The sequence below is a fragment of the Lipophrys pholis genome, assembly GCF_963383615.2.
Source record: "Lipophrys pholis genome assembly, chromosome: 5".
In the NCBI taxonomy this organism is placed as follows: Eukaryota; Metazoa; Chordata; class Actinopteri; order Blenniiformes; family Blenniidae; genus Lipophrys; species Lipophrys pholis.
Window position 1 is genome coordinate 18,649,327 of NC_137628.1, and position 24,524 is coordinate 18,673,850.

The following is a 24,524-nucleotide window of genomic DNA, read 5'->3' on the forward strand; positions in this document are numbered from 1 at the left end:
TTTGGCAGATGAGGCAATACACGAGCCCCTCTTCTCCCATTAGGTTTTTATTATATATATAAATCTATGTATTCGTGTTCATATTGTGGTGCCAAGAGTATTTGTGAGGAAATGAAGGAACAAAAATATGAAAGGACTCACAGTCAGCATCAGCAAGGAACAGGAAGCTGAGGAGGAGCAGGCCTGGACTGGCAGAGTGCATCATGGGATATGTCGACACATGCATGCTGTATCCACCGTGAGCTCACCGCCTCACTGTACAACAGGACGATAGAAACAGGCCCTCACAACCTGGGGAGAGAAGCAGGGAATGATAGAAGAGAAAAAAGACAAATACAATCATTAGAGAAAATCCAAATTAACTGGGTTTCAGACGTTAAAGAGTCTTCATGGATGCACACACACACACACGCGCAGACTTGAAGTGTGTGAGTTCCCTCTAGGCCTCACACTCCAGTTATGCAGCTGCCGCTCTTCTTCTCGCTTCATTAGGACCATACACTCGTTGCCGGAGGTGTGTTTTGATGTGTGTTTTTGCGTACATGTGAGTGTGTGTGAAATAGAGAGTGAGAGAGAGCGAGAGAGACAGAGAGAGAAAGAGAGTTCACAAAGTAGCTGATGAATTTCAATATAGCAAATATTTTAGCACTGAAAACCAAGATCTTCTGAAGTTCGTTTTTTTTCCTTCTCAAAATTAACAAATGGACTTATTTTTTTCCTTCAGTTTTCCCCCATTACAGGATCTACAAAGCTGGCCATGCTTCAATACGGCTTTGTGCAAAATCTACACTTCATCCGAAGTGTATAAGTTCAGACTGATGAAAAAGAATGAATGGCTTTAAGATGGAGGTGTAGAACGACAGGCCAAGGGGATTGATGAATGATGGGGAGATTAAAGTGGGAGGAAACTGATGTTATCTTCTGGTCTATGTTGCACAAAGTGTCGGCTCAACATACAGCTCTACGTCCCTATCCTTTCATCCTGAGCTCACCACTTTCCTTACACTCCTGAAATGTGTCTGGTTCCTCTCTGCTTTCGCTGTGTTACTTTCTCTTGCCATTTATATTTCCTAAGTATCCTTTCCCCAATCACTATATAATGTATTTTATACACATCTCCGTCATAGTGATTTCATTCTTCCATATGTTATAAAAAAAAATTTGTATCCGCATTCCCTCTACCCCTGTCTGTCTCTCTGCCATCTGCAGCGTCTGGTGTGAGTGTTTGGCATTAGAAGAGACAGGCGTCAGTCTGTGTGTCAAAAATCTCGCAGCTCAAATCACACGACACAACCAGACATGGCAGATCACTGCTGCCGTCCAGAAACTGACATTGTTGAGTGAGAGCGCCTGCAAAGTTGAGCAGACGAACAGGAGACAGATGTGTAGTCTTGTGCGTGCATATTAGCTCGTTCATGCATGTGATGAAGTTCCAATATGTGCAGTCCTGTATATATCAACGCTTTCAGCGTACAGCTTGCATGCATATATGCATCGGTGTGTGTGTACGTGCATGCTCGCAACTCTGTGGTCCTGTGTTGCGTGCAATTGCAGAGAGGGTATGTGCATGTGTTTGCGAGCTTTCCAAAACTGGACAGATTCATCAGCAGTGGCAGCAGCAGCAGTCTTAATCCCTTCCACTCCTGAACAAGCCATCTGATTAAAAAAAGACAAGGGGGTGGGGTGGAAGAACACTGGAACCCAGAGCTCTTTGCATCCCTGCAGCCAAGGCAACAAACAACTAAACCCACATTGGATTTTCCACTTGGTTTGGTCCAAAACAATTGCTTTGGGATAACCTAGATCTCTCCCTGCACAAATGAAGTCCTCTGCACTGATTTACACTACTACAGTAGATTATGGAGACTCAGTAATACAGTACAAAAGGAAATTTGTGTATCTATCTACCCAGAGAAAAGAGAACTTTACTTTGAATAATTTAGGAAAACAATTGTTTTGATGATTACATACTTATTTTGGAAGTCTTCATTTCTGTAATTGATTTTTTTCCTGCAATTTGATGTTTTCAGGCGATATTTTCACAGAAGACTGAAATTTGTTAATTGATGAGCTCGCTCATTCTGCTATTATTTGGTAACGCTTCTCACTATAAATGCAAACTAAACATAACTAGCGGGGTAACACAAACAGACTTCAAGAATTAGTTATAATAATTATTTTTTCTGTAAAACAAAACACACGACATATTGAACTGGAAGCGAGAAGGTGGATACTGGCTCCTCAGAGTATTTCTAGACATATTTATCGAATCAAGCCTATTTTTTTTTTTTTTTTTTTTACCAGGAAATCCATGTGTAAAGGTAGATCACCGATACAGAAGGGCGTCGGTTTTGTTGTGTGTATCTAAACGTACACCTGTGTGTATCTGTGTGTGTCGACTAATCACTCCAGCTGCTTCGGTGTCACTGGAAAAGCCTGCATTATTTAGTATCTCACTTCACAGCATGTCACGTTAATTAAAGAGCTGAGATAACTCGGGTGGGAGGGCGGCGATGCAGGACAGATGAAAAGATAGGGCCAGAAATGAGAAGACGACATTTGGAGGGAGGAGAAATAAGAGTGAAGTGGGAAAAGAGATGAAAAAAACCGAGGCACAGAATGAAAAGGAAAGAGGATGCCACACACACACACACACACACACACACACACACACACACACACACACACACACACACACACACACACACACACACACACACACACACACACACACACACACACACACACACACACACACACACACACACACACACACACACACACACACAGAGCCAGGTAGTGACCCGATTGTAGGGGGTTGGCTGGTGTTGCTAGTATTACCAAGGGCCCAACTGAAGGCCTCTCTCTGTGTCTGAGCTTCTGCTACTGCTGTGGATCACAGTCGACCCTAAGCCATTCACTTACATTATTCCCTATCACTCAATTATACCCTGTCTGTCTGCCTGGGCCTGCAGCTATCTGTTACACTTATCTGTGGAATAGCTTCTGACAGGACAACGACTACCTCAAAGAGTCGGAGACTGGCTTTATTTTTAAGGAGGACGGACAGAATAGTACACAGGAAGGGACGATAACTGTTATTTAATCCCTCAGTTCAGTAATAATTAAGAGAAATGTAGGTGTAGACATCAGTTATGTCATCATACCTATAAAAGACTTGCAATTAAAGACTGTTGAGAGGAAAAACAACCTTCATTTGCCAAGTCCTATGACTATTCCGCAACCCCATATAATTTAGTGGTACAACTTTTTGTTTTATGCAGCAAATGAGAAGACGTTCTATTAGACATGGGGATGGAAAGTTGAAAGAGGAAGCAAGAGGAAAAAGGGGGGAAAAAAAGGAAAAGAAAATTAAAAGAGAATTTGATCCAAAAATGGAAAGAAAAAAAAAGTAAGTGTGGGTGGATGATGAGAGAGGAGGGTAGACTACAAAGCGAAGGCGTAGTACAGCTGGAAGGGATGTTGAGGAAGATAGAGACAAAGACAAAAGACAGATCCTAAAAAGCATTGCTTAAGGCAAACCGTGTGCCACGGAAAAGAACACTGAGAATCCTAATTTGATTTGATATTCCAAAAGCTGAGCCACCAAATGCAATTAGACATACTAATTAACTTATTCTATTTGTCCCGTTGAAACAGTGGCAGACTGACAGAAATGTCAATGGGGAGACAATTTTTATTTGTTTCATCATAGCGCTGCAGGAAAAACAAGATAAGCTCGGCGGGGAAAAGCAAGGTTTGTGTCCTCCTTCCTCTGCCATTGACGATAGAAGTGAGCTCCAGCCAAGTTTCTTTAAAGACATCCACACTGGTCAAAAGCTCTTGTCGACTCACTCAGGGAGCCTTGAGACATAACCTTGATACGCTGGTATTCGTTCTTGAAGGTGAGATATATGAAATTGATGTATGAAAGCTATCAATTGACGGTTTAAAGAAGTGTGAAGATCTTTGGCCTATAGATCATTTCACAATCATATGGTAGCCATGACAGTAAAAATCATCTGCGAGAGGGTGGAGAAGTTTGAGTCTGAACTTGGGGCTCATCTGGCGTGGTACCTGCATGTTCTTCCTGAGCATGTATGAGTTTTCTCTAGGTGCTCAGGCCATTCTCCCACAATCATAAAACATCTTTGGTTGGACAATGTGTGTGTGTGTGTGTGTGTGTGTGTGTGTGTGTGTGTGTGTGTGTGTGTGTGTGTGTGTGTGTGTGTGTGTGTGTGTGTGTGTGTGTGTGTGTGTGTGTGTGTGTGTAATTATGCATCTCTGTGTCTGTTTGGCTTGTGTTGACCTGAGTGATTGACACGATGTCTCCAGGTGCTTTACAACCCGAAGTTGTCTAATGTGGTTATGGATGATGATTGAATTGATAACTGGAGGTGACATATATGCACTGTTGTCAGGAGATATCGTTTATAGAACATGTTTTTAGTTCGTCTGTCATAAACTGGTTTAAAATATTAGTTCGATTTTGAAAAATTTACCAAAATTAAAAACTAAACAAAATCAAACAACAGTGGTGGCGAAGCCCCATAAGAAGCCGACCCTCGAACTTATATTCACTTGAACAGGAGGAGCGGGAGATCAGACCCCAAACCTTGCGTTTGGACCTTTGTAACATTTGGATGATTTCCAACTATACATGGGGCTGCACGGTGGGGTAGTGATGAGTTCGCTTGCCTCACACACAAAAATCTTAATTTCAAGCCTGCAGGTTAATTGATGAAAACCCTGTGATGGACTGGCCACCTGTGCAGAGTGCACACTGACTTCACCCGTCGTCAGCTGGGATTTGCTCCACTCCTCCACAGACCAAAGTTGGATAAAGGAGCATGGAAGATGGATGGTTTGCACTTCCGCCTCACAGGCCCAAGATTTAGGTCTGGTTCCTCTGTGGCCTTTGCATGTGTGTCTGTGTGGATTAGGTGAGTTTGTTCTTCCAAATTGCTCACAGGCAGTCTGACTCTGTGTCTGTCCCTCTGTATCAGTACTGTACTAGAATACACCCTGTCCTTTGTCCAATGTTAGCTTGCAGAGGTTCAACTTGAGTATATACTGTACGGTCTCATCTCGTATTTCGTCTCAACATAATTTTCAATATAACTTTTCATTCTGACAAAACAAAAAGGAACACTAAAGCTCTGCATACAAAAAATAAGACGCTGGTTTTCCATTCACAAAATAGCAGGGTTAAAAAAAATGTATAATTTATTCAGCCAACCCTAACAGTCTTTTTTTTTTTTTATCTCTTAGCGCAACAAAGAAATCATAGCTGGAAATGGCTTGAAGCGGGAGAGTTTGTTTGATGTATATTACTACTGAGCCTGGGTGTGTACATAAACCCATACACATGCTGATTACCAGTTATCCGTCATCTCCCTCACTGCATACAAACAGACTCCGGTAGTCACCCCTGAGCCTTTTCTTCAAGAGAAATGAGGATCTTTAAAGGCACACCACTCACTCTGTGTCTGCAAAGATGACGTCACAGTGTGATTTTAAAAACCCCTGCATGGGGTGACTCATTTATTTTTTTTTTTTTTAGCATCACGAGCATGCACTTTATGTATGAACACATACTTTAAGTTTATTAATGTACAGTATGTTATTGTGAGAGAGACAGGGGATAGTGGAGGAGAAAACACTTTGTACATCCACCTTTTGATCTTGAGCAACAGTGAGTCAGATGCTGGGGGTGGAGAGATGTATATAACAACAACTTTGTTCCTACAGACTTATGCATATCTGTTTCTTTCTTCCTTATATAAAATATGAAAAGTTGTTTGGTATGTGTCTCAATTTTATTTTTGCTTTGCACATGGTTTCCACAAGATCCGTGCATTACAGGCAAAATGTGCTGTTTTATGTCTGCAGAAATAAAATGTATCTGAGATCAGTTTACAGAAAACATCTCGGTCGGTAATTTCAAGTTGCAGGCCCTTACAACAGAGCATAGAATCAACTACTTTTCAGCCTGAGGCTTTATTCAAATTCTTCTGTGAATGTTGACACGACAACTATCTTATGTAGGGAGTGAGATCTTGCGCCTGTGTCCATCTTTGTTCAACCCTTGGCTGCTTGGCATGGCGATGATTCCAGTTCGTAATGGGTGAAAGTCAATCGCAGGGCAAATAGAGACATACACACACTTATTCTCACCAACATGAAATCGAAAGAAACCAATTCAACTATTGTGCCCATCTATGTGGTCTATGAGATAGAACTGGATGGAGAAAAACACAAACAAGCGCAGCGAGGATATTGAAACTTGAAGCCCCCACCAAGCCTGGGGCTCCTCTCAATGTGAGGCAAAAAATGTTAGACATTAGCATTGTGTGACCCAATTCTGCAATATTTCGTTGAACTTTAGATCTGACACTGGCTAGATTTCATTAACAAAATATGAATTAGCAACTTGACCACAGCGTCTTTGTTTCCTGAACAAAGCAAAGCAAATTCCAAAGCCCCATCCTCTGGAGCGTGTATTCATCGTCTGCTCCAGTGCATTTACTTCCTTAAAGTTAGTCAATAACAATCTCAGTTGAGCTTCTGAAGTAAAATGTTCAAGGGACATTTCAATAAAATTGACATGTGAAAGATTTTCACACTGACTCACAGTTTGCTTATGAAGACTTGTGACTTTTCCTGCTGTAATAACCGAATGTGCAGAGAAAGATAATTATTCATTTGTACTCGAAACACAATGAGCAGTTTCTTCTAAGGAGGTGTTTAATGTGAGTGTAATGTTGGAGCGCATAATTTTTTGACAATTTGCTCTCTTATTCAGCTATGAGAACAAATAACCAAAGAACAGTTTTTGGTGGGAGAAGAAGCCCCTCCCCCAAAACTCAGAGAAACCATTTGAGTTGGCTTTCAGGATACGGGCAGAAACAAGAAATCAATAGGACATAGTTAGAGGAGAGGAAGGGAAAATATGATTGATTGAGGCGAGGATTTAAGCTGTCTGGCTGGACTCTTCCCACTGGTTCCCCAAACACTCCTCTCTACTACCTCCCTACAAACATCCCCCCATTTTTTAACCATCTAATATATCTTCCTGTAGCCCGAAGTCCTTCTCTGTGTCCAACCTTTTCACCTCTCTCATTACCAACATCAACTCTTTCTCATACTTTCTGCTGTGGTGTTTTACTTTCAGCCCCCAAAATGTATTGTTTGTTCTTTGTCGTCATTCATTTGTCAATATCTCAACATGTTAATTCAACCATCATTATGCTATGTATGCTTACATTTGTTTAACCACAGCTCTCATTTCCATTCATTTTATTTAAATCTTCCCTTTCAGAATGGAAACATGACTTTGATGTTTGAATATGAGCTTTAGAGTTAAAAAAGAAGTTCAGCCATTTTCTCGCAACCCCATGTACGACAGCACTTTTGTCTTAATGTATGAAAGATGAAAATTCACATTCTTATGAGATGTTTGACTCATGGGCAGCCCTTCACAAAAACAAGATTTGTGTGTCTCTCTGGATGGATAATGTCGAACAAGCATTTATATATTGCCGTACATCAGTATTGTTGCTGTAACAGATGAGGACAAGTCAAAGACAACACATTCACATCCCTTTATTTCACCAGCTGCAAAGCTGAAAAATGCTCCTTTTCTGGCTTTTTTTTCCTCTCAGCCTCGGCACACATAAGCACAATCGCACATCCCACCAGTTTCTCTGAACTGTTGCCTGCAGGCAGGCGATTTGATCACATAAATGGCCGTTAGAGTGGGGAGCCACAGTGCCACCGCACTTTCTCTGACTGTCAGTCACACCAAAAAGTACACAGCCGTGCCCCGACTTTCACCTGCAACCACTCTCATCCCCTCTCTCTGGCACGCACAGAGACCTGGACCATATTACTTATTCTATTAGCAGGGAAGATTTTGTCAGCATTTAGACAGTAGCAATGGGGGTCTCTGATGATACAGCTTTCTAAATAGCACCTGAAAAAAAGGGAAGCGTGTGCACTAAGCAGACCGCTGAACGTGGCCAATCGAAGGGTTAAGCCAGCTGTGACTAACGGGCCCATGCTGGGCCTCCATTGGGCCATCTCTGGCAGCCATCCATGATATTGAGAGAGCAAGGGGGGAGAGAGAGAGCGAGAGAGAGAGAAGAGGAGACAGGGAGGAGTGAAGTTGAGTGGATTAGCAAGAGGTTGGGGGGGGGGTGACAACATGTAATTACCTATTTACCCAGCCTTTAGTGGAAACCTCATCGAAGGCTAATTGAGCGGTGCAATAGTGAGAGGGTCGTAAAGATAGCAGCAGGGCTGCAGAGGGAGGGATGGAGGGAGGAAGAGAGGGGAGGATGAGAGAGGAGGGGCAAGAAGGTTAAAGAGAGGTATCTGAACGTTACAGTAAAGAAGGGTGGTTGAGTGGTAGACGTGAACGAGAAGGAGAGAAAGTGAAGCGATGTGGTTACTTGACTGTGGTGAATTTACGTCTGACACTATGTAACTGGAGGTTTGAGTTATTCTGAGCCGCAGCACCACAACAGGCCTCAGAGGCAGAGGTCCTGTTCAGGGAACATTCAAACGGAATCATCAGTAGCTGTTAAATATTGTGATGGATTAAAATTAAAAGTCTAACAGAAGCGATCTGTCAACTAATCGATAAGTCGGTGGACAGCTCTGGCTGCTATTATGAGGAATTTATTGATCATTCAAATCATGTTCAGGTAAGTAAATGCAGTTCCTGGCAAGTTATGTGTATATCTGTAGCTTTTATATCCATTATGCCATCTTAAACATATTTTTAGATATTTGTGTAGTGAACTGATTTCAACAAATCATTTAACTTTGAAAAGAAAATATGGATTACAATTATTCTCACACATAAATCCAGGTGATTTCTCTTTATGTTCTTTGTAAACACTATAAAAATACATGGTCTTTCTACAGTCCACATCTGCAAAGTGAAGAGTGCTATTACGATGACAGAATTGTGAATTTTAATCAAGTTCCAGGGTAATAAAACAGGCTTTTTATGAAGTACCTTACTTTTAAAAATGTTGTGCTTCCCTGAGTCTGCATTGTGCCATAATACTGCCCTTCTCCAGTGTCACACAGTGTACAGGAGGGAGCCTTTAGCGCTGGGGGTAAAGTGGCACATCGGAGGCAGTCATCTCTGTAATGTGCTTTAGTACATGGATGGATGGAGGAAAGGATAGATCTATGGATGGATGAGCCTGCAGTATGGTTACGGTATGACTGCTTTGGCCCTGTGACATGCGACACATACTTTTGCAGGCTAGAAGGGCTGGGCACACATCAGAGAGAACATGTGCCACCGAACACACACACACACGCACGCACGCACGCACGCACGCACGCACGCACGCACGCACGCACGCACGCACGCACACACACACACACACACACACACACACACACACACACACACACACACACACACACACACACACACACACACACACACACACACACACACACACACACACACACACACACACACACACACACACAGGTCTACTGATTGAGCTGGCTGGGTGACCTCCACAAGCAGGTGGAATACAGCAGTAATAATTTACAGCCCTTGAGCAGCTCTCACGTCAAATAAAATATAGATTTCCTCTAGGCCAGAAGCGGGCAAACCCTTCAATAACTAGACCTTTTATCCATGAGCTGCTCCAGCTATAACCCATCTCTCAAAACTTCTTCTATTATATATACTATCTAAACTGGGTGTTTCGCCTGGCGTACACTCTCACCTCCCAGCCTTTTCTCTTAAGAGTGCATTTACCTGGTATCTTTCTGAAACACGAGGCAAAACATGCATCTCATTCACAGAAAGAGCCACACACAATGCCCCACACAGACTGAGTGAATCTCTTGTTTTTTCTTCTTCTGACTCATAACAGGAGGAGGAGAATGAGGAGGAGGAACCACACCGCAGTTCATGAACCCCGCTCCGTGCATTCACTGAATTCCATGGTGCACCACAAGTCAAGAGATGGCCTTCCTATTGTGAGGGAACTGTAGTACTGTAGTACCCAATGAAGAGTGTTTTTCTTTAAAGTGACTGCAGAATAGATAAAGAAGAGCTCTATCTTAGTGTAAGAAGTCACACTTCGTCCATGCTTCCCTCAAGGTTATTCCATGTGGAGTAGACAAATTAAAGAAAACCCTCATCTCTTTTCAAATACAAGCATGGAGCAACCGCTACAGAAGATCAAAATGTGTGACTTCTGTGTACCACACACAGAGCCAGAAATATCTTTACAATTCAACTGCATTATCAAGAAAAGAAAAGAAAAAAAAAAAAACACCTTGAAGGTCAAAGGGGAAACATTGGACTACTGAGTCCAAAAATACATTTCTTGATCAATCTTCTCCAATGTCATGTTACAACGGCTGAATGAGAAGGATGGGGTTACAAAACCTTTCTCCTCAGATTGATTTTGGCCAGCAGAGTAGTAGGAGTACATGAGTACGACTCAAAATAACATGCAGGGAAATGCAAAGACGACGGGCCCACCATGCATAAATTTTTAACAGACTGCAATGTTTCTTGTAGTGCGCAGCAGCACCCTGAAGTATCCTTGCCATGACTAGTATGGCGGAAAATGCAATGTGCGCCATCGAAAAGATGATCGTTTTTATAGGAAAATTCTGCTCAAGAGGTGCAGCTAAATGTGGCCTCCTCAGAAAAAAAGGCTTAACAAGATGTCTATATGAGCTGAGAAATCAATGAGCCTTGCCTTGAGCTGTGACACACACACACACACACACACACACACACACACACACACACACACACACACACACACACACACACACACACACACACACACACACACACACACACTGCATACATGTCAAATATGCCAGTTGCATTGGTTTTCTGCAGGAATATTCAAACATACTGTGTAATTTTCCACAATACAGGCTGCTGAGAGCACAGTGCACACAAAGCCTCATATTTTCCATTGGTGCTTACTTTATATGGATATGAGGTTGTATGAGGGGATGGGGGTCTGGTTGGACAGGGGAAAGACACGAAAGAAACTTAGGAGAGAGAAGACTGAGAGCAAGAGAAGAGAGAGACAGAGAGACAGAGAGAGAGAGAGCAAGAGAGCGACAGCAAACGAGAGAGAGAGCGAGCGAGAGAGAGATAGATAGAGAACCCATATCCCCTTTGGCTTAAAATTTAAGACTTGGGACAATAAATATGTAATGGGGGCTTTTTCCACCAAGTGTGGCTGCTCCTCCTTCTTGGAGATGGGACCGCGGGGAGACAGACCCAGTAAGAGCGACTAAGTACACTGGCCATTAAAAATGGATGCAAGGAACACCAGCCCCGACTGGCCCTGTCGACCAACCACCCACAATGTTTTGATGGGAGTTGCCGTGGTTACAGGGCTCCCAAATGGTCCTTGGTTGTCAGGGCGAATCAAATCAGACATCTGAGCGCCAGCGCCTCCACCCCTCTTAGGCTCGCTGCCGCTGGGGGCACCACAACTCAGTGATGTCATTGAGGAAGTAAAGTTTGGACCTGAAGTATATGTGCGGTTAACATTTGCGTGTCTGAGAGAAAAGGAGAGAGAACGAGAGCGAGCGAGAGAGATGTAGACGAGCAAGTGAGACAGACAAGAGATAGAGACTGACATGATTTCCAAAAAGATGCTAGAAAGTTTTACTTGATACTATCAGTGCTCCATCTCCCTTGGCTGGATCTGAAACTTTATATAACAGCAGGGTTGCTTATTTGAGTTGCTTGAGCGGGATGACTCGCCTTCTATGGCATTGCATTATTTAGGATCTTATTGGCTCATAACTTCAAAAATATGACTCGTCCAAAGATCAACATAAATCCCTGACCTAAAGGAAATTAAATTTGTTTGTTTTCCAGTGGAGAGTTAGATGACAGGACAGATATCAGTCTCTTACCTGGCCAATAAAAATAAAGATATAGTAAATTTGACATCTGGCAGGCATCTAAATCCATTTCAGAATTTACTCAATACAGGTTGATAAAGAGCGTTGCTGCTGCTGTCATATATCCAGTAAGATTGTAATTGACATTAGACTTGTAGCAAAGATAGACCCAAAGAAACTGTTTTGAGTAAAAGCAGCTGTGAGTGATCAAGAAAATAATTAAGTTAAAAAAGCCTTTATTTCATCAAAAGTTTGTAATTGATTTGAAATCAAAGCATATTTCCAAATTGCAGTTTGTGATTAGTTATACCCCTAATGAGTAATGCACATCAAACACCGCTCCCCAGAGCAGTTCTCACTTGGTTGCTTACTTGGTGTGCTACATAACCTGTAACACAATCATTAGTCAGAATGGCACAGCTATTTTTACACAGCCTAAAAAAACAGCAAACAAAATGCCATATAGTGAGCCAATTTTGTTATCTTCAGAGAGAAAGAAACCAAGACTTTACCCTTCCTTCCAGCTTTGATAAGAGGTCTTATTGTCAAGGTCACAATGAGAGGCAATAAAGTACACACTGAGTGTTAATTAACACTAACATTCATTAAAAAAAAAGCAGATATTAGCCTGGGACGGGAATCTGTAGCAGTTGTGCTTGAGAATGATTAATAGAGTTTAGAATATTCCCAACTAAAAATAGAGAAATTTCATGAACATGAAGTAAGGCATGGGTGTTAAATCTGAACTGATGTACAGAATGACAGTGTATGCTCTGAGGAATGACTAGAGCATGAGAAAACTGTGACATGAGAAATAGATGCACCCAAATAATAGTGGGTGATGTGCAGTGCTGTGCATTCATACTGTATGATCCATATGTGCATTATTATCCAGTTGTGGGTCTGTGTGTTGTGCGTTTGAGCTGCATGAGCCCTCTGAGGAGAGAAACCCTGTATGGTGCTGTATACGTTATAATGGCTAGTGACAGTGATGCAGCGCGTGTCTTACAGACGAAGGGGCTGGGGGCCATGAAGAGAATACTGAGAAGTACATGGGTACCATTGGGAGGCTCCTCTCACACACACACACACACACACACACACACACACACACACACACACACACACACACACACACACACACACACACACACACACACACACACACACACACACACACACACACACACACACGTGCACACACATGCACGTACAACAACATGCAGCCCGATTCTTGGTTGGTCACAACAAGCACACAAAAACTACTTCTATAAAGTTGCGTGGTACTCTGCAGATCCATGTTTGATGAATGAAACCTCCCGACACACAGACATACCAGAGAGATGGATGTGGACAGATTGCTGTCTATCAAGGCGTGTACTCGTTTCTATGTGTCACTGATGCTCTTAATGACGTCATCAATCATGACACCGCACCATTGTAAGGGATTTAGGAGTCAGGGGTCAGGGAGAAAGCCGATAGACGGAAGGAGACCAGCACTAAAACATTGTTCATGCACTGTAAATACTCTCCACTGTATAAACTATTTCCACAGAAGGTCAAACAGCAGCTTCAGTGTTTTGATTGCAGGAGTCGTGCATTGCTTGTGGAATTGATTCCAGGGTGTGACAAAAAAAAAAAGAAGAAAGAAAAACAAAGGCCCTACTGGGCATGTATTGCCGTTGCAATATATAATGATGAAGTGGTCCATCTGATGGTATAATAATCTCTCACTGAGCACATTTCTGTGTGCTGTTGGCAGAGCTTTCCTTTAAGGGTTGGTGTTGAATAAAGTGATACAATATATACCAGCTGCATCCAAACATTTCAAAAGCCCATACCTTGGGTTATTATGAGAGTCGGCTGTTTGATGTGCTGCTCATGGTCACATACGGCGAAATTACACATTTCTACAGGGGCCAGAAATGCTGTTTCTAAAGTCACAAATATAGAGGAGATTGAAATGCAGTTCACTGTCAAGAACTGAAAGTCGTAAAGCACTGCCATTATATTAATGCAATATTACATGCGTGAGATTAGAGCGCTTTCAGAGAAAAATATACACAGTGTATGGCATAAATTAATGATTAAGCTAAAAGTAATGCAAGCCCATTGCATCCATTACATCAGTTTCTCTTCACAGGATTAGCCATACACGTGACCACAGTTCATCATAGGTTCATTCTGATAATATACCCTCGTTCCAGTTAGTAAATACAACGTTATTTGCCATGAGCAGTGAGAGGAAACATTCAAATACGGAAAATGGGAAGGAAAGTGCGTCTTTATCACAGAGGGAAGTCACACACAGCCTGTAGAAAGCAAGTAATTTCAGTGTCAGTCAATGAAAAACAATATATAAAAATGTTTGTTTCATTGTACATTTTTGGGGACATATCAGTATGTTTCATTTTATGGTGGCTACTGGAATGTTACCGTTGTGGTTTCAAATGAGCTGTGTAATTGAGTTTCACCACAGGCTGGTTTGTTGCCATTATAAAAATCTATGTAGTCCCTGAGAAAAAAATACAAAAAAAAAAAAAGAAATGAAACGCTTCCCTTAAGGCTTTCCAGCATTTTGTACCAATTTATAGCTAATGCACTTGAGAAAATTCACTTCAAAAAAGTCATGAATGCCAATTTTTCTTTTGCTGGCAGTTGTCAAAAAAAGTGTGCACACCTATAAAGAGCACACACTGACGCAAAAAAAAGGTTTGCTTGAAAACCTTCTTAGAAGAAATGCTTCATTACATGCATTGGCTTTTCAGACCTCACGTTTAAAGTCTCCTTTCATAATCTGCCAAGTTCTCTCCATTGCTTCTTTTCACACTCCCTGAAAGTGCCCCATGTCAAAATTGTTTCTCATATATAATACAACACAAACTTGCATTGTATAAACATTATTATACAAAAAAGCAAGACTCATGTGATCATAAAGGGACATAACGATCTAATCTGTCACTTCCTCAAAGTCTGAAAGGCCAATACATCAGCACATGAAAAGCCATTTATCACGGAGCAGCGGCAGGTTATGGCAGTGTGCTGATGGATAGGAGCTGTGGATAGAGAGGATGGCTGAGTTGCCCTTGTCGAAGTTATGAAAAGGAGAGGAATGGGGGGGGGGGGGGGGGAGAGACCTAAATGTGTTCTGAACAGACTCGTTTGTCACGCTTTGTCATCGAGGGACATCAAGGCAGTAAACAGCCCGTGTGTGTGTGTGTGTGTGTACAGTAGCAATGTGTACGAGAGAGTGCCAATGTGTGATTGTGTATATCCAAGTATAATGAGTGTACATGCGCACTTAATTACCACACTGACTGCTCATCAGACTATGAATTTTGTCTATAGGAAAGAAAAGACACAATGTATAAGGTGTGTGTGTGTGTGTGTGTGTGTGTGTGTGTGTGTGTGTGTGTGTGTGTGTGTGTGTGTGTGTGTGTGTGTGTGTGTGTGTGTGTGTGTGTGAGTGAGTGTGTGTCTCCTATTCAGGCGGATGCATGTGTTGTGGAATCTAAAGCATTTGACCCCAATCTGTGTCTCTGCATTATTTATAGTCCGATGCCAGATTCCCTTTGTTTGTGTTTCAAAGCTTGTCTGAGGAGTGTGTGGGAAAAAAAAATGAGGGGAAAAAGGAGGTATGATGACAGCGAAATGTGGCGTAATCAAGAAAATACCACCTTTCTGCAGACACCAATTTTTTCTTGTGCTCTCTCTGCCTCTCCCTCTCCTTGGGTAAACACAACAAATCATATCAAAAGCATTATAGCTAATTGATCGCTCTGGACCCTCCTATAGGTCTCCCAGAGGAGTTTAAACAGTTTGGAACATATAGTTATACTAGACAGGCTGCAATATAGGATTTATAAGAGCTGTCCTCAAACACTGCACCAGTGTACACCCCAATAAATGAACTTTACAGTCCCTCTCCCTTTATAACTGACACACGCACACACGCACACACACACACACACACACACACACACACACACACACACACACACACACACACACACACACACACACACACACACACACACACACACACACACACACACACACACACACACACACACACACACACACACACACACACACACACACACACACACACACACACAATACAGTCGCCTTGCCCAGGCCTCGCTGGCAAGGCGACTTTGTGTATCCTCTGAGACCTGCTGGGCCAAATCAATGGCAGCCAGCAGCCTTCCACAATGAGCGCCACCATTTTACTGGCTGCCACCCAGCCAACAGAGAAGCAGCTAAATTCTAAATTGTCTATGAGGAGAGCAGAATGCCATAGCTCGGCTGCTTAAAATGAGCATGTGTCACAGCAGAAAGAAAAACTATATCGCAGTGTTGCAGAATGTGTGTGAGCTGGGCAGCCAATTTGTTGAATGACTTTAATGTATGCGGCTTGTGTGTTGCATGACTTGATAAGTTAATTTGGAGTAAGCAGGCCCATCTTAACTGCTCTGCCGTGTGTGTGTGTGTGTGCTTGTGTCTGTTGTGCACTTGGACACATAAAGGACGGTGAAAGCATGTATTGCCCATGTGAGCTGATGACAATGCAGAGGTTAACCTCCAGGCAGATACGTTGGCTTGCAATTGTCATCTGCATAATTATTTTCTTTCATGCGGTTTCGCCGTTTGCATACGTTTAAGCTGCCCACACAAAGAAACGCATCCCAGACACAAATGCATTATCTGTTGTCATGTCAAGGAGACACGCGAACACACACACACACACACGCCCACTGCTGGCACTGAAGATCAGTTTCAGTTTCTAATCGGTGAATCAGCATATCAGCCAAGAAATGTCAGATTACGTTATAATCCTGCATTTTACTGCCTTTAACTCTGAATGTGTGTGCCATAGTTTTGACACTGCCCTATTATGTCTGCCTTTCTGTGAAAACGGAGACAATACAAATGCCGACACAAACACACATACAAACAAACGCCATGTGCTCTGGGATGTGCACACACCCGCTGGGGAGTACAGACAGTCTGAGGCTCAGGAGGTGACAGAGCTGTGCAGCAGGAAGGATCAATCTGTGCTCTGACTGATGTTTGAACCTGACTCAAGTGTCTCTGAGTCCCTTTAAAACACACACACGCATTGCTACAACACCTGAAAGGCAAATCAATTTGCAAATTTAACTAATGCTTTGACCTGAAGCTGCTTATTAAGCTCTCTCACCCAAATGTCTCACTCTAAAGCGAGAATTTGTTACAATACATTGTTCAAACGTTTTGGGAGTTTAAACTGCTGCACAGAGCGCCGGGGCTCATGTCGAGGAATTTGTTTCATTTCCTTATTAACCCAAATTATATTTCTAATCTTCTCGGAATAATTTCATCTATTTCCCTTTATGCCTGACATGTTTTGGTTTGCTCTTTGTCATTTCATCTCTTTGTAGACACAATCTGTTCAAGATTTGCATAAATAAAACATGAGCAGGGCACTGAAAAGCACATCATTATTGTCGGTATAAAAGCTGCATACCTTGGTAAGCAGGTGAAACAACAACAAGAAGAAAACACCTCAAAAACTGCTCCATTGAAAAATACCCCATCGTTTATTGACATCCAAGTAGAGACAGAAGCGGAGCCTGTCTGTAACTCGAGAAGACAACCTTGTTATTTTCAATAAACCTATTACAGGAGCTTCTTATGAACGGCACAGGAGAGGCCAGCAGTTGGTTATGTGTCTCTTTGCTTTGGCCGGGAGATCCAGAGGATGCACAAGGAAAATGATGCCAATCTCTACACCAAGGGATGTATTATATGACGGGTCTAATTTAATAGTGAGGCATTGAGGAACCTGCTAAGGCACTTCCTGTGTCTAAAGGCCGTCCAGGAATGGAGTAGTTGGGAATTGCTGAGTAGGTGGTTTGGGATACATTAGAGAGGAAAGGAAATGATTTCACAGTACATGTTTACAGGATGAAAGATAGACACAGTATAATTACACAAAGCTTGTCTGTTGGCATATTTAGAGCTAATGCATTGACAGGCCTTGTGATACTCATGCTCATACCATATCTAATATGTCTTTTAACTCAAGATGTTGAAATCAAACTCACATGTTTCATTGCTAAACATTCTCGAGGAAGATGTAATTTGTGTGCATACCTGCTGCATGCAGAACGTCCAGACATAATCTCACTTCCTTCACACACGCACACCGATCCGAGAGCCAATGACAAATACATGGAACTATTACTATGAATCTACCCGACACAGCAGGACATTTAAGGTCACGATTGTAATATCCGCAGCCTTTGGCATGGAGTCTTCTGAGGACAGAGCATGTCTAGCAATTTCAAATGTTTGGTGTTTGTGAAGAGATTATTCCTTCACATGCAGACGCGCATACATAATCAAAGGGAAGGACACATGCGAATGCGCGCACACACACACACACACACGCGAGGTGAACCCACATAGTGCAGGCTCAGGTCACCGAAATCTTGAAACCTTCAGACCGTTGAGGGTCAGCCTTTAGTGGGACTGTTACACCGATGAAAATCCTCATACAATCAAGACCAACAGTAACGGCCGACGAAAACTGCACACACACATCACATATCACGCATCATTTAATCCCAGGTGCCTGAGGGAGTCTGAGTGAAATAGGGAGGCTGAACATAATTCCTGAACACGAACAACAAGAAATGGGATTTGTGTTGGACTTTCAGCCCCCAAGAGAGCAAGAGAGGGAAAGGGAACGGCAACAGGATGGAGAATAAACAAAAAGACCAAAGAAAAAAAGAAAAAAATCTCAACTAAAGAGTCTTATCCTGATTCAATTTGCAAAAACAAACTAAAATCAAAGTCATTAATTAAAAATCTTCGACAAACAGTGGCGAGGCTAATCCTGGACAGGCAGCAGAATTAGGAGCTCAGAGAGACTAATAGAATTAATGTGGAAGGGGTGAATGGTTGCAGCCAATTTTAGGTATCCAGTTGCTGTTTGTCCCTGTTGGTTGTGAATGGAGGGGCTGTGAAAGCACGCCAAGGACCATAAAAGCTGGGACGGCAGAGGTACAGACGCCCACAGGCGATACAGACCAAACAGTCTGTGCTCGCTCACAAAGGCAAGGTGGATTCCTTAGTTTGGCTTTAAGTTTTTATATGTGAGATGCTTTTGCTCTTTTTTTTTTTTTTTTGCTGATAGGAATAAAATAATAGGGATTTACATTTGGATTCACATAAACAGCTTTTTTGTTTATTGTTCTATACACCTGGTGGTGGGAGGCTGCTTTCTCTATGAAACGATACACATATACTCTGCAACAGTGCTCACAGATTAGTATAAGCCATTCTAATAGCACCACATACAGAAAGTCATTTAATCCATTCAGACCTATGGCAAGATTTGCATCCGTCCCTTCATGATCTTTGTGTGCGTCTCACTTACACTACAGCTTGGATGCAACCAGATTTCACATTCTCCCACAGGTATCACTGTGGCTCGTGCTACATTTCACTGATCACAGGATTCTAACATAAATGTATCATTTAATAAATGTTTGGGTCACATTCGGCTCGAATGGGAAAATCGAGTTCATACCGCTTCGGGTCTTAATGTATGACAGAAAAAAACCCTCCAAAAAAACAAGGCATGGAGCTGCCCACGCTGTCTTACTGACAATTTCCCAACAGCAGTGATGATTGAAAAGCAAGAAAAAAAAAAAATTTACAAAAGAAGAAGAGGATCAGCAATTTGGAAGGTTGTAAATTTATGTGAATAAAGTTTCATATTCTGCTGTTACAGAAATTGGGGCAGACACTGGCTAGGAGCCCTATCACTGAATCTATACGCCGCAGAAATAAAAAGCCCCCAATGACAGCGATTTCACAGATATCCACTGAGTTTCACTGCTGTGTTAATGGGACTGTGATTAAAGGAGAGAATAATAAGATGTAATGCAAACATATGTCCAACAGACACCACTGTGAAGAATGAGAAGATAAGAGACGGATTCAGAGGCGAAAGCATGAACCAAAAAGGAATAAATTATTGAACAAATAAATAGCTTCAGAAAACAGAAGGGGCAGTGGCCTTAAGACTCGAGTGCCACAAAAGAACCGCTACAAGCAGCAGCAGATTTCCTTTCAGAAAAAAAAAAAAGTAATGTGGAAGTCCTGCAGCCGTGCCACTAAGCCCCCGGTGCAGATTAAACTGTACAGTAGTAAGGAGCGGTGGGAAGGCAAGGAGGCGAAAGACAGATAGAGGGAACGAGAGTCAAAAAGAGCAGGAGAAAGAACTGCAGAGGGAAAATAAAGCTTTGTGGTCTGGCACCAGTGTGCTATGTAAAACCATCATGCGTGCCATGGGGATAGAAGACGAGGGAACGGGAGTACTGCGTTGGTGGGAATAACACAGGGAGAGGACGATATTTGAAGAGGAGGGCACGGCAACGAAGACAAAGACAATAAATGTGAAACTGAGAGGAAGGCAGAAGAAAACGGAGGGAAACACTTGAGCCTCGACTGTAGAAGTTTGACTGAGATTGTGTGTGTGTGTGCGTCTATGTGTGTGAGCGTGTGTAAGCCTGGTTGGAAAATGGAATTGTTGTGGTTGTGCCTGGCTTCTTCAGCGTGTCTCCCTGTGATTGGAACATGAAGGGGGGCCGTGAAGGGATCGCCCCAACCACAAACTCTGTGTCTGTCATTCTCTCTCTCTCTCTCTCTCTCTCTCTCTCTCTCTCAGACCCACTCTCTGAATCCCACGTCTTTCTCAGTCGGTTTCCTACTCTGCACACACACTATATCTTATTCCCATTCCTTTCAGAAGAAAATCCAACACAAACACACACCCACACACATACACATACACAATGCAAACACAACCCGTGTAATAAATATGGAAATCTGATGCCACTGCATCTCTGTTATGGAATAATAAGCAGAACACTGCTAAAAATGTCCGCGAGCAAAAGTATTTGCACATTATATTCTGTCACCACTCTGCTTTGATAAATATAAAGGCGATATACAAATGAAGCAATTTAGTTAAAAAAGAAAAAAAGAAAGAGGCGCAATGAAACAAGAGCAAAACAAGAAAACATAGAAGATGAGAGGTACAGAAAAGAGGTGAAAAACAGTGGGAACAAACCTGCCTGCGTGGAGAACAGATGAAGCGAGGAAAATCTTAAGTTGAATTTTTAATATGTCACCATATGCTCCTCTCCACAGGTGAAGACATCTTTGCTATTAATTACCAATTCACAGGCTGCATGTGGGCGTGATTGCGCAATAGATAGACGAAGACAAAGAAGGCAAGTGGGGCATGAGTGACACAAAAAGCAGCTGCTTGGCAATGCAAAGGCAAAGACGGGGTGCAACGTGAACAAACGGGGCAAGCAGAGAACAAATAAAATAACGAAAGAGATAGCAGAATGCTCACTATCGATTAGACTGAGATGTTAAGGGAGTATGAAAAAGTAAGAGCAGAAGGCAATCTAGATATCAGACAGAGAAAAAGACAGGAAGGCTGGGACGCTGGCAAACTGACGGACGGATGATAGGGAGAGCAGAGATAGATTGGAAGCTGCCCCTCAGACTGCCAGGTGAATCAATAGCATCGCTGTGCCTCTTCCACTGCTCCCAGCTGCTTGTCCACCGCTTCCACTCCTCATCCTATCACTTCTGTGAGCAGCAGCACAGCTGGACGCCGGCTAACTGTAGCTGAGGCATGAGCCTCCCGCCTGCCGGGGCTGACTCTTGCAGCCTGTTTTTTGCCGCAAGGCTGTCTCTCAAAATAGCCGCTTTGAAAAGCATTCAGTGTGATTCATGAGAACTAGCCATAAAATCACTAGTGAGGTGATTAAAATTGCAAATAAGTGTTGCATCTTGCTACTGTGTTTGGTCAGGGGAGATGAAGTGAAACAAACTGAGCACTGTGGCAGATCAGAAAGTTTACCATTGTGTTCTACGTGTTCCATTTTTTTTTTTGACTGAGCTCTTTGTTGTCAGCAGGACAGACTAACCCAAGCAACACTTTGGCTCCGCTGGCCTCAGCATGTCTTCCTGGTTTAGACTGTGTTGGCCAAGTCTTTGGGAACCAAAAGCACAGTCACTATAATTACCAGGCAAACTCATAACATCCCTGACCTCAGCATCACCTCTCCTAACCTGACCCAACCTTCCGGGCAGTGACGTCGACATTTACAACATAAAGTAAAAACACTCGAGTCAGAGCTATAGACTTTTGCGTGCACAGGAATATAAAACTGTGCTGACAAACATACAAAACGCAAACACACACACACACACACGCACACGCACACACAGTCAGTCACAGCTGGCTCTGCAGACACTGGCATCCATCACATCTTGTGAAACTTAATCTCTCTGAGAAGTGGAACAGCTGCAGTGGCACGCATGTCCACGTGCACACACATGCACATGTGCACACACACGTACAGCGGACGATCAGCTGGAGCAAACTTGCTCATCCACAGACTGGCATGTGACAAGGCACCTCTGACCTGAGAGTAGCAGGATATGGTCGTAAAACAGGGTGATGTACCCCTTCCTAAGTGTGCCCTAAAGTAAGTACAGACAGCAGGCTGGAGCACGTCTCATAATGACACATTTACAACCTGCAGCACTTTCCCATTAAATATTCTTTTTTTTTTTGAAACCACTGAATTTTAAAGGACGATTACGTCAGGAGTGAAACAATAAAACTTGTTTAATAGCTCTGTTGATGGCAAAAGTATTTGGTGACTGAAGTGAATACTTTGTCAATGTTTCATTTCGGAAACAAGGCGTCACATATGGTTTTACTTTCATATATAAATTCTTTATTCGATTGAGGCACTTAACGAAGCAGACAAACCGTACGCATACATCGCATGTGCGATATCATTCAGATATGAAGGTACCTCACTCATCCTCTACTCATTATGTAAATGACTACCTCACAAACTTGCACCTAATTGCTGTAAAAGTACTTGCATGATCGATTTGTAAGCGAGTGAGGTCTGTAATGCTGCCATAGACAGTGTTTGAGCAAGACTGCTGACTGATGTCAAACACGTACACAGCAATCAGCACATTACAGCACATCATAGTCATTTAACCATGACAGTGGCATAAAATGAAAATAAATACAGCAAAAACATGTGCAATCGTTGCATTTCCGTGAAAGTAGGCAGTGATGTTAAATGGAGATCACTTGTAATAATATCTGAATATCAACCCTTCAAAAATGTGTCAGGAAGGATTAGACACAGGCTGGCAAAGTTAAATTCACAGGCAGACATTCACCTAGTCTGTAATCCACTGTAGCCTGTTTGAGCCTAAAATGTTCACGCAGTTTTGCATAAATTCACCGGCAGCCCACTCAAAAAAAATAGCCTGAACTGACTGACAGCCATTAAGAAATCCTATTGCTTTGTGTCTGCACACACCATTAAACGTCCATCCTGTGTCGTGTGTGCCGGTGGCATCAGTTCAGTCATGAGAAAACACCTCTGAGCATGTTTTGAGGGGGGAGCACCAAACCCCAGGCAGGCACCAACCCCTGTTTAAACCAAGCGGTTTACAGCCTCTTTAATCTCTCATCAGCATTAAAAAAAACAGAAAGAAAGAACTGTAATAATCTCGCAGCAAATTTGGAATGCAATGCACTGTTCTGATTAACGCTGCATATCAAGTGTACATTATTATGTCTGTGACGCGATGGAAGGACATGCGAACAGCTGAATCAATATTTGGTGAGAGGCATACTGTACAGTTACACGGCCGAAATAAATGGCAGACACATATGTGTGTATATACCATTGATGAGAGTCAATTTGGATCAATACGAACTCAATCACGCCAAATTACTGGACGATAACAGCGATGCGCAATTAGTGCAAACGCAAAGCGAAGGCGTCCACCTGAAACACCGATAAAACAACTAACTCATCCCGGAGAGAGCCGACACGGTGTCAGTCATATGTCACACACACACACTCACACACGCACACATACACACACACACACACACGATGAACGCAGATGCTTTCTGCACGGGAATGCGGAGGGGGTGATAAGAAGTTGTGGCTCTGCAGTGCATGCTCACCAACAAACGCAAAGTACAGAGAGGCTGGCAGGAGAGACGCGCTCACCATATCAGCGTCCTGCCCGGCGCCGTCGATGGGAAAGAAGAAAAAAAAAAAGAAAACTCGCAGCAGTGGATTCAAGCTCTCCGTCCGTCCGTCCGTCCGTCCGTCGTCTGCCTGTACAACATCCACCGAGGCTGCAGCCGCTTTGCCCAAATAATCCAGCACCGTGCGTCTGCGCTCTCTCGCTCTTTCTCTCTCCCTCTCCCCCCTCCTCTCTCTCTCTCTCTCTCTCTCTCTCTCTCTCTCTCTCTCTCTCTCTCTCTCTCTCTCTCTCTCTCTCGCTCCAATAATTTCCCACCCCGTCCGTTATAGACTCGGTAAGGTATCTGTTCAGTCCCACGGTGTGGTGGATGTGGATGGAGAGAGAAGTTGGAGCCGATTTAAAGCCGCAGGCGCCGCGCGTAAAACCCCCCCCACGCGTTATTTTCATGCGACGTCGTGGACTCACTCGCCAAAAGGTTTCAA

The 24,524-nt window shown here is 42.9% G+C and overlaps 1 protein-coding gene across 1 annotated transcript in view; it reads right to left on the minus strand.

The window, feature by feature from the left end:
- The window catches only part of ptprdb (protein tyrosine phosphatase receptor type Db), a 168,477-nt gene that overhangs the window by 71,031 nt on the left and 72,922 nt on the right, over positions 1-24,524 (minus strand). The window contains exon 5 of the mRNA XM_080464251.1: positions 142-291. Within this exon, the coding sequence (XP_080320377.1) occupies positions 142-226 (85 nt within the window). The 5' untranslated portion in view covers positions 227-291. The remainder of the gene's footprint in view (positions 1-141; positions 292-24,524) is intronic.